Here is a 13783-nt window from a genome sequence, read left to right on the forward strand (position 1 = left end):
TCCAGAATTTCAAATTTCACATACCAATTTTTCATAATATAATTAAAGGTTACTGGAGTTTTATTTATTTATTTTTGTAAAAAATGCGCTAATTTTAGTTGATTGAAATTATTCATTTTTCAAATTTAGAAAAGAATTAATAATTTACATTTTAAAATTTAGTTATCTTGAAAATTATGAGAGGGGTCAAAATTAATAAAAATTTTGAAAATTTAGGAAAGGTTGTTGAGATTCATTGAGCATACTCCTTATTACCAACATCTAATATTAAAAAATAAAATGAGATTACACAATAGTGAATGACATTGTTATAAATATGTCATAGAATGAGGGCATATAGGAGTTACAAAAAAACACTACATCTCCTCACTCCCACTTGTAGAGTATATAAATGTACAAACATTGGGCATGTTTGGTTCCTGTTTTCAAGAACTGTTTTCTGTTCTTGAAAACAAAAAACACAAAAAACTTGTTTGGGGAAAGGGGTGTGTTTTTGTTTTTTGTGATTTCCGTGTTCTCAAAAACCACTTTTTTGAAAACAATAAAAAGATGTTTTCATTGTTTTTTCACTGTTCAAAGCATAGATTGTTTTTCGTGTTCTTTTTTTTTTTTTTTGTGTTTTCCACAAAAGTGAGCTCCACCCAACTACCACACCCCCACCCGCAGGCCCTTTCTTCTTCCTTAAATTATTGAAATTAATATACTTACACATGGTTACAAAATCATTATTTGTTTAAGAAAATTATAACTGGTATAAAAATTTTAAAATTGAATAATTTTTTTTAATTTAAATGAATTGTGCATATGAAAATTATTTATATATTTATAATATCAAGTTAATGAAAGAAAACACTTTATTAATTAAAAAAAATAACTTTTAAATATGTTTTTTTATTTTACTTATTCTAAAAAACTTTTTTATTGACTTAACTAAACATGTTTTTTTTTGTTTTTGAGAACAAAAACTGTTCTACAGAATTCAATTCCTAAACACAATTTTTATTTTTATTTTTCTGAAAACACAATAAACTGTTCTTAAAAACTGTTTTCCAGAACAGTTTTAAAAAATAGCAACCAAACAGACCCATTGTTTTTTATCCAAGGAGAAAAGAGAAAGATCATATCATCACAATTTTAACATTAATGACTTTTGAAGTTGGCTAGACACTTTGAAGTTGAGGTGAAATATGTTAACCATATTTTATATTGGCACTTGAGAAAATATGTTTGATTTTGTCATGACCTTGATCACTTTTATCCAGAGTTTCATTAAGCACACATTCTCATATACTCACCTCTCCAACTGTTCATAGTTGCTTGTGCATGTGAGACCATGTCTTTTAATCAGAAACATACTGATTCTCGTGTGTTTTTATTTCATCATGACCTAGATCATTTTTATCTAGAGATTCATTAAGCATTCATTCTCATATACTCCTGCAACTGATCATTTGTTGCTTGTGCATATTGGACCTATATATTTTTCATCAGAAACATACTAATTCATTGATATGAATTTTTAAATACAAATGAAGGACAAAAATCCTTCCAGAATATCCAAAAGTTGATCAAAAGAAAAAGAGGAAAGAATTTCCTGAAAGCAACAAGAAAACAACAATATAGTTCAAGGATATAACATGAATATATATAAGTCAGAGAAACTCTAAACAATTCAGTGGGGTAAAAATCCCCTACAAAAGAATCCTGCTGCTAGGCTTCTCATTTCACTAACTGATCTGTGTCATGATAAGCTAAAAATGGAGTTTAAGAGAATGAACAACCAAGTTACCCAAATAGCAACATCTAAAATTTGGGGAAGTCTAGAGCTTTGAAAAGTTTTGATGGTTGTCATTCAAAACTGTTTTTGAGGTTTTGAAAAGTTTCTCGAATGGAAGAGTCAAGAGGACTTTCGAAAGGTGGTAAGTGTTGGTTTGCAATAGAATCCAAGACATTCGAAATATCCATTGAAGTGGTCCAAGGTATAAACTTTAGGTTGGATTGTTATACTAATAAGGCTGGTAGGTTTTTACTCTGTTCGGTCAGAGATGTGGAAGCTAAGAAGTTTTGTCTTGTATTTCCAGAAGGAAAAGGTTTAGTAGGGGGATGGTTTTTGTTGGCTAAGAAGGGCCCTTGGAGTCTCCACTCTCCACTCTAGCTGTGAGGAAATTCTTTCTGGAAGTTCCAACCTCTGATAAGGAAGGGTGTAGTGTCAAAGGCTCAGAGAAAGGGTTAGGATCGTTTGTTAAATAAGGCCCACCCGAGCCTTTTTGGGGGGCCTTTCTCTTCTAGGGCTTCCTTTGAACTCGTCGGGAGCGCTGCGGGGCTGGAGCAGGAGCTCCTAGCCATTGAAGGTGCCAACATCGGGGGATCGTGTCCTTGTCGTCTGATGCTCACCGATGAGGTGCTCTTGGATGAAGCTTCCAGGTATTCCCTTCATCACAAACGCTCTCTTGTATCTTTGGGGATTGGGGTTTTTTCTTCTTCTACTCCTTTCTTGGGGCCCGTTTATGATGTGATGGGGACGTAGGGGGCTTCTAGTGGTTCAGATGGGTCAGCAGAAGGGGCGAGGAGTAGGGTTCCATTGCGAGAAGAGCTGTTTGAAGTTTTCTCGACACGCGAAGGTCGGAAAGAGTCTCTGTGGGCTTCGTTTGGCAGTTCTAGTGCGACTGAGCTAGCTATTGTTCTGTTTAGATCGGGATTTGAGAGCCCAATAGCGGATAGGATGGCCCTTCAACAGGAAGAGGGGGGGCAGGATGAAGGATGGAGTTCTAGTTATCTTGCGAAGTTCAGTCATTGTCTGGGTATGCCGACGGAAGGGTTTGAAGAGGAAATTTTGTATCTTTTGAGGAGAATGAAGGGGAGAATTGAATTTAAGAGCCAGGACGGGGTGTATAGAAAGACGAAGTCTTCGGCTTCAAAATCTAGCAAGGAACTAAAGAAACTAGAGTGGACAGTAAGCTATAAAAAAGCTAGGGTGGCTACCAATACAGGTATGTCTGGAGGAGCTTCTGGATCGGGGTGCAAATGAAGATAAGGATTTTATCATGGAATGTAAGAGGGGCAAATGACAGTAATAAGAGAAGGGTCATTAAGTCAGTCATAAAATCCAATAAAGTGGATGTGGTATGTCTACAGGAAACTAAAATCAAGGAAATGAGTATAGGGCTTGTCTGTAGTCTTGGGGTGGGAAGACATCTAGACTGGAGAGCAGTCAGTTCGAGGGGTGCAACTGGAGTTATTCTGGTGTTCTGGGATAACAAATTGGTTGAATTGGTGGATGTGGAAGAAGGGGAGTTCTCAATTTCATGTCGGTTTAAGAATTGTGTGGATGGGTTGATGTGGGTGTTCATTGGAGTGTATGGGCCGGTGTGTAGTAGGGATAGAGAGGATTTCTAGGAGGAGCTTGGGTCAATAAAAGGTTTATAGGGTGACCCCTAGTGTGTGGGAGGGGATTTCAATATGGTCAAATATCCAAAGGAGCATAGTAGGGGAGGTGGGCTTTCTACTTCAATGAGGAGATTTTCAAAAGTGGTAGAGGACTTGGAGCTAAGGGATTTTCCTTTATAAGGGGGTCCTTTTACTTGGAGAGGCGGGTTGAATAATCAGTCCCAGTCTAGACTTGACCGGTTTTTAGTGACAGATAACTGGGATAGTATGCTCAATGGGGCGATGCAGGGGATCTTTCCCAGACCAGCGTCTGATCACTTTCCCATTCTCTTAGAAGGTGGAGGCATGAAGAGAGGTCCTTCCCCTTTCAAATTTGAGAACATGTGGCTGGATGAGAAGGGTTTGAAAGGACCAAATGAAGAAGTGGTGGGGGAGCTTAAATTTTACTGGGACCTTCAGCTTTATTTTGGACGCAAAACTGAGAGCCTTAAAAGATATTCTGAAGAATTGGAATAAAGAAGTGTTTGGTATCATTGACACTAAAAAGGGTGAAACTCTCAGACAGGTGGAGTATTGGAATGAAATGGAGAAATATTCAACTCTGAATCTGGAAGATTGTGAAGCAAGGAAGGAGGCCAGGGAGTCTTATAAGACTTGGGTGTTGAGGGAAGAAATATCTTGGAGACAGAAGTCTAGGGAGTTGTGGTTGAAGGATGGGGACAATAACACCAGATTCTTTCATAGGATGGCGAATGCTCATAGTAGAAGAAATTGGTTGTCCAAGTTGAAAGTAAATGGCTGTTGGTATACGGAGGAGAATGATTTAAAAAATAGTGTGGTGGAGGCGTTTCAAAAGCTGTATTATGAGGAAGGGGGGTGGCTTCCTTGTATTGAGGGGTTGTCTTTCATGAGGTTAGCGAGCAATGAGGCTGAGGGGCTGGAAATTCCTTTTACAAAAGGAGAGGTGTATGCAGCTCTTACAGATCTAGGCAAGGACAAAGCCCTTGGTCCGGATGGCTTTACCATGGTTTTTTGGTTGTTTTGTTGGGATGTGGTGAAGATTGAGACTATGGGTTTTTTTAGAGAATTCCATGAGAGGGGCAGATTTGTAAAGTCTCTAAATGCTACTTTCCTGGTTTTAGTTCCAAAGAAGGGAGGTGCAGAAGATCTGAAAGACTTTAGGCTGATTAGCCTTGTGGGCAACCTCTATAAGTTGTTGGCCAAGGTGTTGGCTAATAAGATTAAAAAGGTGATGGGGAAAGTGATCTCAGCATCCCAAAATGCCTTTGTGGAGGGTAGACAGATTTTGGATGCAGTTCTGATTGCAAATGAGGTTGTGGACTCAAGGCTGAAAGACAATGTAGGGGGCGTGTTATGTAAGTTGGATATAGAGAAAGCTTATGATCATGTTAGTTGGAGTTTTTTTATGGCAGTTCTTAAAAAGATGGGTTTTAGGGAGATGGATAAAGTGGATAGAATGGTGTATCTCAACTGTGAGATTTTCTGTTTTAATAAATGGTTCTCCTTCCAGTTTTTTCCAAAGCTCGAGAGGGTTGAGACAAGGAGATCCTCTTTCTCCTTATTTGTTTGTGATAGCCATGGAGGTTTTTAGTTGCTCATTGAGAAAGGCTATTAGTGGGGGCTTCTTATCTCGGTGGAAGGTGAGAGGTAGGAATGGTGAGGGGTTACAAATATCGCATTTGTTATTTGCGGATGATACGCTGGTTTTTTGTGAGGAGTCTTTAGACCAGATGACTTATCTAAGCTGACTTCTCATGTAGTTTGAGGCATGTTCAGGGTTGAAGATCAACTTAGAGAAGAATGAGTTAATCCTGGTGGGTAGGGTGCATGATATAGAGGATTTGGTCTTGGAGTTGGGTTGTAAAGTGGGTGGGCTCCCTTCCTGTTATCTGGGTTTGCCTTTAGGGGCACCCTTCAAATCAATGGTTGTGTAGGATGATGTTGAAGAGCGTTTTCGTAGAAGGCTTGCTACGTGGAAGAGACAGTATATTCAAAAAGGACGGAGACTCACTCTAATTCAAAGCACTCTTTCTAGTATGCCTATATACTTTATGTCTCTCTTCTACTTGCCAAGAAAACTGAGGCTAAGATTAGAGAAGATCTAAAGGGATTTTCTGTGGGGTGGGGGAGCTCTAGTCCAAAAGCCACACCTTGTTAGGTGGAACTTGATTTGCTTGGATAAAAAGAAAGGTGGGTTAGGTGTGAGAAATTTAGCTCTAATGAATAGAGCTCTTTTATGTAAGTGGAATTGGCGGTATGCAAATGAAATAGAGGCTTTTTGGAGGCGAGTCATAAGTCACAAGTATGGTGAAGAGGAGGGGGGATGGTGCACTCGGGAAGTAAGTGGGAGATACGGTGTTGGACTTTGGAAAGCAATTAGGAAGGAGTGGTTGCTTTTAAATGGTGGATTGGCCTACCATGTGGGTAGTGGGTAGAGAGTGAGATTCTGGACGGACAAGTGGTGTGGAGATGAGCCACTTTGTGAGTCATTCCCCTCTTTATTTTCCATCTCTTTGCCTAAGAATGCGTGGGTTTTGGATGTTTGGAATTCCGTTGGTGATGGGGATGGTTGAACCCCTCTTTTTGCAAGGGCGTTTAATGATTGGGAGATCGAGGAGGTGTAGCATTTTTTGCAGAGGATCCAAGCCTTCCGGGTGCAAAGGGAGGAGGAAGATAGAGTGTTCTGGACAACTTCAAAGTGTGGCGCTTTCTCAGTCAAGTCTCTTTATTTTATGTTGGAGCTCGGAGGCTCTTCTTTGTTCCCTTGTGATAGTATTTGGAGAGTGAGAGTGCCTCCTAAGGTAGCATTCTTCTCTTGGGAGGCTTCCTGGGGTAAAGTCTTAACTTTGGAGCAACTTCAAAGGAGGGGGTTCTCTTTGGCAAACAGGTGCTTTCTTTGTCTATCGGAAGTAGAAACGGTGGATCACCTTTTACTTCATTGTGTCAAGACGCAGGTCTTGTGGAACCTTCTTCTCTCCCTTTTTGGTGTGTCTTGGACTCTTTTGTGTACAGTGAAGGAAACTCTTCTTGGATGAAATGCAGCGTTTGTGGGGAAAGCTCGTAAGAAGGCTTGGCAAATGGCTCCCTTGTGTATTTTTTGGTCAGTCTGGAAGGAAAGGAATTTTTTAGCTTTTGGGAATGGGGAGCTTTCGCTTCAAAGATTGAAATATTCTTTTATATGTAATCTTTGGTCTTGGGTCAGGGTTTCTTTAGTTTTGAGTCCTTCTCTTGTAAGTTTTTTAGACTAATTAGGCTCTAAGTAAGTGAAGTTGGTGTGTTGCTTTCCTTTCCCCTTAGGGGTGTGTCTTTGGCCTTGTTTATATACTCCCTGTGTACTTGGAGGGTACTGTTTTTTGGTGCTTCCTCTTTTCGTTTAATATACTTCCTTTTTATCTATCTAAAAAAAAAACAAAAAAAATTGGGGAAGTCAGCTGTCATACATCCAGGGACCTCTCTCTCGTCTAGGCATGCAAGAGATCACTATCACTATAGCAGAATCCACTTCAACCAACAAACTAGAAAGACACAAAGCTCTGACATGCAGCCAGCCTTCTAAAAACATATAAGATCCATCTAAATAACATATTTCCCAGTTATGCTCTGGATCTAAGAAGGTTATGTAATCATATGTTTGATAATTATGTCTGTTCTTGTACAATTCCTATACTCTTGTACTGTTTTTGAAGCATCATGTTTTAGTCAAATGAAAAGAAAACAAAAAAGGAAAAAAAAAAAAAAAGATTATTTTGTCACTCCACTGAACTCAGGAAGAATAGTTGTGATGAGAAAAAGATATTCAGATTATCATTTTACTTTGGAGAAAAGGAAATCAGCTAATGTAATAATTAAAAAGTAAGATGGAATAAAATCTTGAGTTTTAAGGTTTTTGATAAATAAGATCTGTGGAAACAAGTCCTTACCACAGAAATGAGTATACAATGTTGGATATAGTTTATGAACCTGAAAGAATGATGAATTACATTGTTGTGTGGGACAATCAAGCTTTCCTTATTTATCCTTTTTCATCTTTAGCTGTTAACTGAAAGAAATATATTCTAATATACCAAAAAACATCATAAATTTGTTATATGAATAAATATATATTATAGGTTATATAAATGTCAAAAAAATTGAAATATGTATTTCATAGTGGCAAGTAGATGATCTTGGACCTAATGGTCATGGAGATTTGAGAGTGGGAGGAAGTATTGGAAACTATCAATTAACATCAACAGCAGTTTCTTGTAGTACATATGTGGACTTTCTTAATAATGCAGCCTCCAACTCTACTTAGCCAATCATTTGCCTCTAAAATACATAAGATGCTCTTTGTGAACCAATATATCTTCAAATATATAAATGTAGATAATTTGTCTTGGATTATTAGCCAAAAGTCTCCAAATATGTAACTCGAAATCACTATCTTGTGTCATTAAATTGACTGGATCTCTGAACAGTTTATTGTCTCTTAATCTCCAATCCATACTATTGAGTGACTGAAAAAAGATATTGTTTGCATGAGCAGGTCAGGAATAAGTTTGGCCATCAAGTAGAAGCTTTCTTTGTAATATTAACTGCATTACAGTTTCACTTGCTATTCTACTGCACCCGCCCTCTTCCTAATATACTATCTTTGGGTTTAGGTAATTACTTCTCGCAGATTAATTTTATCTGTCATTGATGTTTTTCTTTTACAAATAGTTGATTTCAAATTCTGGCTGTTAAGAACAAGGGGTTCTGGTGTCAGGACATGTTAGTTTAGAGCTCTGATGCTCAATTCTATTGTTTATATAGTTTCTCTGTTCCATTGAGAGGATTTTTTTTAAAAAAAAAATTGTTTTATTTATTTTATTCTTTTAACTTTTTTGATGGATATGTATTTTGATGTTTGAGAACCATTCATATATTTGTTTGAAGTTTTTTTTTCCTTATTGATTCTTTTGATGAATAAATAGGATTTCATAAAAAACAAGCACCTAAATTGAGTGGGTACAAACCATGTACACAGGGCATACACAAACATCACCTGAGAAACAAATAGTAAGAAGGAAGACCCATTATGGCTTATTGATGGCCCCAAACATCTGTGAAATCTGCAAAGGATAGTTTAACATCTCCCACTGATCTGCAAGAATGATAGAAACAGTTTCTAGTTGTGACTCTGATCAGTTCAGACCATCAAGACTTTTTCTGTTTCTTTCTTTCCAAATGCGCCAAAATAAGCATAGTAGGCCTTATTTCTTACTTTCCCGTTTCCCTTATTTTCCTGATTGCTCCCATTTGCAGAAAGACACAACCAAAAGGTCCCAGACTTAGGCATCCTCCACTCCAATCAATCATTTCTCCCACCACAACAACAGTAGAAGACATAAGCTGCATCAATCATTTCACCCACCACAACACCAGTAGAAGACATAACCTGCAAAATGACTCCTCCAACTCTGACTCATTTCAGTAGCTGTAATATTGAAGGAATTCTAGAAGCTTTCGTCCAAAGTTGAACCACTACATCAGACTAAAAGAAAATAGCCCGACTCTCTAAAATTATTAAAATTCCCATGTAGCTCAAATAATATCCCAAATAAACCTTACTTATCTTTTTTTTTTCCCCCTTTTCTGGTGTGGGGTGTTAAGAAACTATAGAAATTACTTGTAGACTGGTTGCTTATAAATTTAACTAAATTAATTGAGACCCTAAACTTATTATCTAGTGAAATGCTTCTTTATAACAAGCATTGAAGCAGTTTCTTTTGTTGTAAGGGATATAGCAACAGTATCCACAGATGCAGCTAATATCTAGTTAAAAGCGGGGTTTGGCTTAGGAACCTTTCTTTCTTAAAACTTGGTAAAAGTAAATTGAAAACATGATAATTTAGTTCTAAAGAAAGCCTGGTCAGATAGTTGGATGCTAAGAATCTTTAGGACAGTTTTGACTGACAGATTGTACAACAAGCTAAAAGAGGGAGAAAAAAAAAAGTTACTGGGATGAAAACATGATTTATTCAGGCAGTCATTTTCTGTCCTTTTATTTTTGTTCTGCCTGTTATTACAAATACAGTTTTCCAGTGGTTGATATATGGGGGCATTTTCCCTTCTGTTTCAAGTTAAATTTGGATGACTTTTGTTTTTTTTTCTGTGGAAGTTGTTTCTAGAGAATAAACTTTTTGACTTGTGTTTAGAGTTTAGAGATTTTTGGTAAGATGGCTTCCACTAATTTCTTTTTTTCCTGATTTTATGTAGTCAACTTGGCATATGGCTATTCTCTCAAGGGAAGCTTTTATGCAGCATTAAAATGTCTGGTATGTGTACCCTAATTGCTAAAATTTCAGAATATGCATCATGTAGTCCAATGTTGTTTACTCTGCATGTCAACCTCTGTCTCCATTTTCCTGGTTTAGATGTACTAGAAATGCATCCGCAAAATGTGTTTCTGATTTTCTATTGGGTTGACTGGATCATTGGTATACACTGAACCTGAACTTCTTCTCTTATCTAAAATTGCATTTTTTTTTTTATCAATGGGTAAGCAAAACACTGCTCAAGCTCTTGAGGCTTGGCTCAAGTGGTAAAGGGTTGGGGTGGGTTTATGGGAGGTTCCAGGTTTAAGTCCCAGAGGGGACAAAAATAAAAAAATGGAATTCACTGCTCAATCATGCATTTCATTTATGGACAATGTTACTAGTTACAATCCACTTCCCCAAAACTATATACAAGATGATGCTTTTTCTTTAATCTATGGAATTTCGAACCATTTTTATAGCTTGTTTATCATCTCTACATTACCAACAGAAACAATTCTTTTAGGAGTTCCTCTATTGCTGTCAATCTTTTCTTTTCTTCATTTATCCTCAGGTAGCATGAGTTTTAGAGATTGTGTTTTCATGGCTTAGAAAGCGTATACTAACATGTTATAGATTTCATTTCTGTTAAGCTACCAACTTTCCTAAAAGCTTGAACTGTTGACATGAGTTTTGGAGATTTGTTCTCATTGCCTAAGAAGCATATATTAACATGTTATAGATTGCATTTTTGTTAAGCTGTCAACTTTCTTGAAAGCTTAAGATATTCAGATACGAACCCAGAATGTATATCATGCTAATACCCTCCCTCACATGTGGCTCTGTACTTGCATGTGGAGTGTAGCAGTAGGAGAGACTTGAACTTGAGATCTCTAGCTTTCATATTATGTTAGTTTACCAACTTTCCTAAGAGTTTAAATTGTTGGGAGATAGGCACAATGGTATATCAGGCCCTCATGCGTGGCGGCCCTATATCCACATGTGGAGAGACAAATCAATACCAGTTACATATTACAGGCAAATTGGTGGGGAATAAACAGTAGGAGAGAATTGACCTTGAGTCCTTTAGTTTACCATGGCTGTAATACTATGTTAAGCTATTGACTTTATCAAATGCTTAAGTTGTTAAGATATGGGCGTTAAGACATGAGCCCACAATGTATATTAGGGTTACACCTTCCTTCACATGCAGTTCCACACCGATACTCGAAGAGACAAATCAACGACAAGAAGAAGATAAATAGATAGAGACAATAACAGTAGGAGAGACTCGAACCCGAGACTTCTAACTTTGATACCATATTAGGTTATCGACTATAGTAAAAGTTTAAGCTATTAGGATAAAAGCCAATAATATATATCAGGCAAACAATTTCAGTTTCTATTATATGTATGCATCAACTTATTTGCCATCAATTTGAGCATGAATTTTTTAAAAGAAAAATGGTTTCAAATTACAGAAAAATGAAGGAAAATTGTTGATTGTATGATGGTGCTTTTAGATCATGTCAACAACTTTAAATAATAACTTTGTTGACAAGGGAGTATCAAATATTTATTTATTTATTTATGTTTTATTAGAAACAAGAATCTATTAAATAAATTTAATAGTACAAAAAGGATGAGATATCCTTCCAAAAGATCACAGAAACTGAAAAAAGAAAAAGCAAAAGAACAAAGAAAAATCAAAATAGTAAAGATAAGGACAAATTCACTACTCTAGGCGACATGAGATCGTTTGTAAAGGAAATTAGCGCTTGGCCAACTGAACTATTTTCTGATTAGCTGAACAAGGAATTCAAGTGTAAGAGTAATCCAAATCTTTAGTGACATATAGTTTTGCTCAAGCGCGTGTCAAATATCCTTCTATTGAGATATTTGTGAAACACAGATCTTCTCATAGTAGACTTTCCAATAGGGCAAGGATTTTAGACTTGTTTGTTTAATGACTAGCCTCTATAAGATTATAGCCAAGGTCTAATCTCATGACATATGAAGTTGTTAAGCAAGACCATTCATTTTTCTTACGGAGGCTTTACCAAGGATAGACAAATTCTAATTTGGTTTTATTGGCAAATGAAGTAGTGGATGAAAAGAAATGTTCAAAATAGGAGGGGATAGTGCTTAATGACTAGCCTCTATAATATTATAGCCAAGGTGTTTAGAATAGGAGGGGATAGTGTTTGATGACCAGCCTCTATAATATTATAGCCAAGGTGCTATGTGAGATCATTCGTTTTTCTCAAGGAGGCTTTACTAAGGACTTACAAATTCTAATTTTGGTGATGAGGTAATGAACGAAAAGACATGTTTAGAATAAGAGAGGATAGTGAGGGAAGGATATTCGGTAGGTGTGTGAAAGGCTATCAAAAGCAGGTGGAATGGTTTTAATAGTAGAATTGGTTTCAGGATAGGAAACAAGCAAGGGTGTTGTTTTGAATGGATAAACAGTGCAGGCTTTCCTTGTATTGTTTGCCATAGCCATTGTCAAAGATGCATAGGTAGGTGAGGTGTGGAAGCAAGAAAGGGAAGGGGGTTGTTAGAACCTAAAATTCATGAGATAGATAAATGATTGAGAGCTAGACGAGGTGGAGGCCTTTTTTCAGGAAATTGCAAGCACATATGCTATGTAGGAATATAAAGGATAAAATGGTTTGATTGAACTCAAATTGTGGTAAATTCTCAGTTAAATCTCTCTATTCTTCTTATCTAATGAAACAATGGGGGCATTCCTTGAAAGCATGGTTTAGAATCCTTGGGTACCGGTAATGGTTGGGTTTTTCGCTTGGGAAGCTACATGATGAAGGACATTGACATTGGATCAATTCAGAAGGAGGGGTTGGAGGATTCTGAATAGATGCTTTATGTGCAAAGGAGAAGAAGAACAGTTGATCACGTCCTCCTACATTGCTCGAAAGTAGTCATGCTATAGCAACTAATTTATGCACTATTTGGAATAGAGTAGGTAATGCTTGTTAGTAAGAGAGACCCTTTTGAGCTAGCATGGATCTTTTTTTGGGAATCATTGAAAGAAAGCTGGTAAAACTACTCCTTTGTGCTTGTTTTGGACTATTTGAAAGGAGAGAATAGGAGAGCATTTGATAACACCAGAAAAACAGATCAACCAATCAAACAATCCCTTATGTATAATTTTTTGGAATGGGTTAGAGTATATATAGAAGATTGCTTTTTGTCCATGATGGAATTTATTGATTAGTTGAGTTCTAAGTAGCACAAGGGAGCTGTTTTTTGTGTATCCCTTTGGTTGGCCTTTTGGTGTCTTTATATACATTGCGCATGCTTAAAAAGGGTTGGTGTTTAAGATTAAATTTGAAAAGAATTATGATCATGTGGATTCAGGCTTTCTAAGCTATATTCTAGAAAGGAAAGGTTTCAATCAAAGACGGAGATTATGATTTGTAGGTATTTATCTTCACTTAATTTTGTGGTTCTAGTATCTGATAAAAAAAAAATGTGATTCTAGTAAATGATAGTGTCAAATGTTGGGTGAAGGCATCAAGGTGATTAAGAAAAGAGAATCCTCTCTCACTTTTCTTCTTTCTGTAGTGGGTAATGTATTATGTAGATTGGTGCAGAGAGCAAAGGAATTTGGTACTTTAGAGGGTGTCCTCCAGAATCACCCATGGCCGTTACTGTAAAGTGAGGAGAAACCCTTTAAGTTTCCCTCAACCTGTTTGTCAAAGCTGAAAATTCTGATGAATTTTAGTAGTTTGGCACATCTTAATGGTTAGTCAAAGTTTTATCCTCAATTGAAAGGGAAAATGCCCTAGCCAACTCTAGCTAGTCTGGGAGATATGGGTATGCTTTTCCTATCACCGAATGTTGAAAGAGTTGAATAATTTTATCCAAAAAAATATAAACAATGGGTAAATGCCCCACTGAACTCTAGCTAGGCATGGCCAATTTCAGTCTGTTATCCCTATCACCAAATGATGAAAATGCAATATTTAGAAAAGAATAATGATAAATATCTGAATAATATCATACTATACTATCAAATAATTTCCGTTGTTCATTTGAACATCCAGATATTGTGGCTGTCTTATGCTCTTCTG

General features: G+C 36.9%; 1 protein-coding gene across 1 annotated transcript in view; it reads left to right on the top strand.

Moving 5' to 3' along the window:
- LOC100253051 (dol-P-Man:Man(7)GlcNAc(2)-PP-Dol alpha-1,6-mannosyltransferase) overlaps positions 1–13783 on the top strand; it is a 56680-nt gene that overhangs the window by 16377 nt on the left and 26520 nt on the right. The window contains exons 7-8 of the mRNA XM_002271383.5: positions 7934–8051; positions 9649–9707. Coding sequence (XP_002271419.2) covers positions 7934–8051; positions 9649–9707 — 177 coding nt within the window. The remainder of the gene's footprint in view (positions 1–7933; positions 8052–9648; positions 9708–13783) is intronic.

The sequence above is a fragment of the Vitis vinifera genome, chromosome 15 (genome assembly GCF_030704535.1).
Source record: "Vitis vinifera cultivar Pinot Noir 40024 chromosome 15, ASM3070453v1".
Lineage (NCBI taxonomy): Eukaryota > Viridiplantae > Streptophyta > Magnoliopsida > Vitales > Vitaceae > Vitis > Vitis vinifera.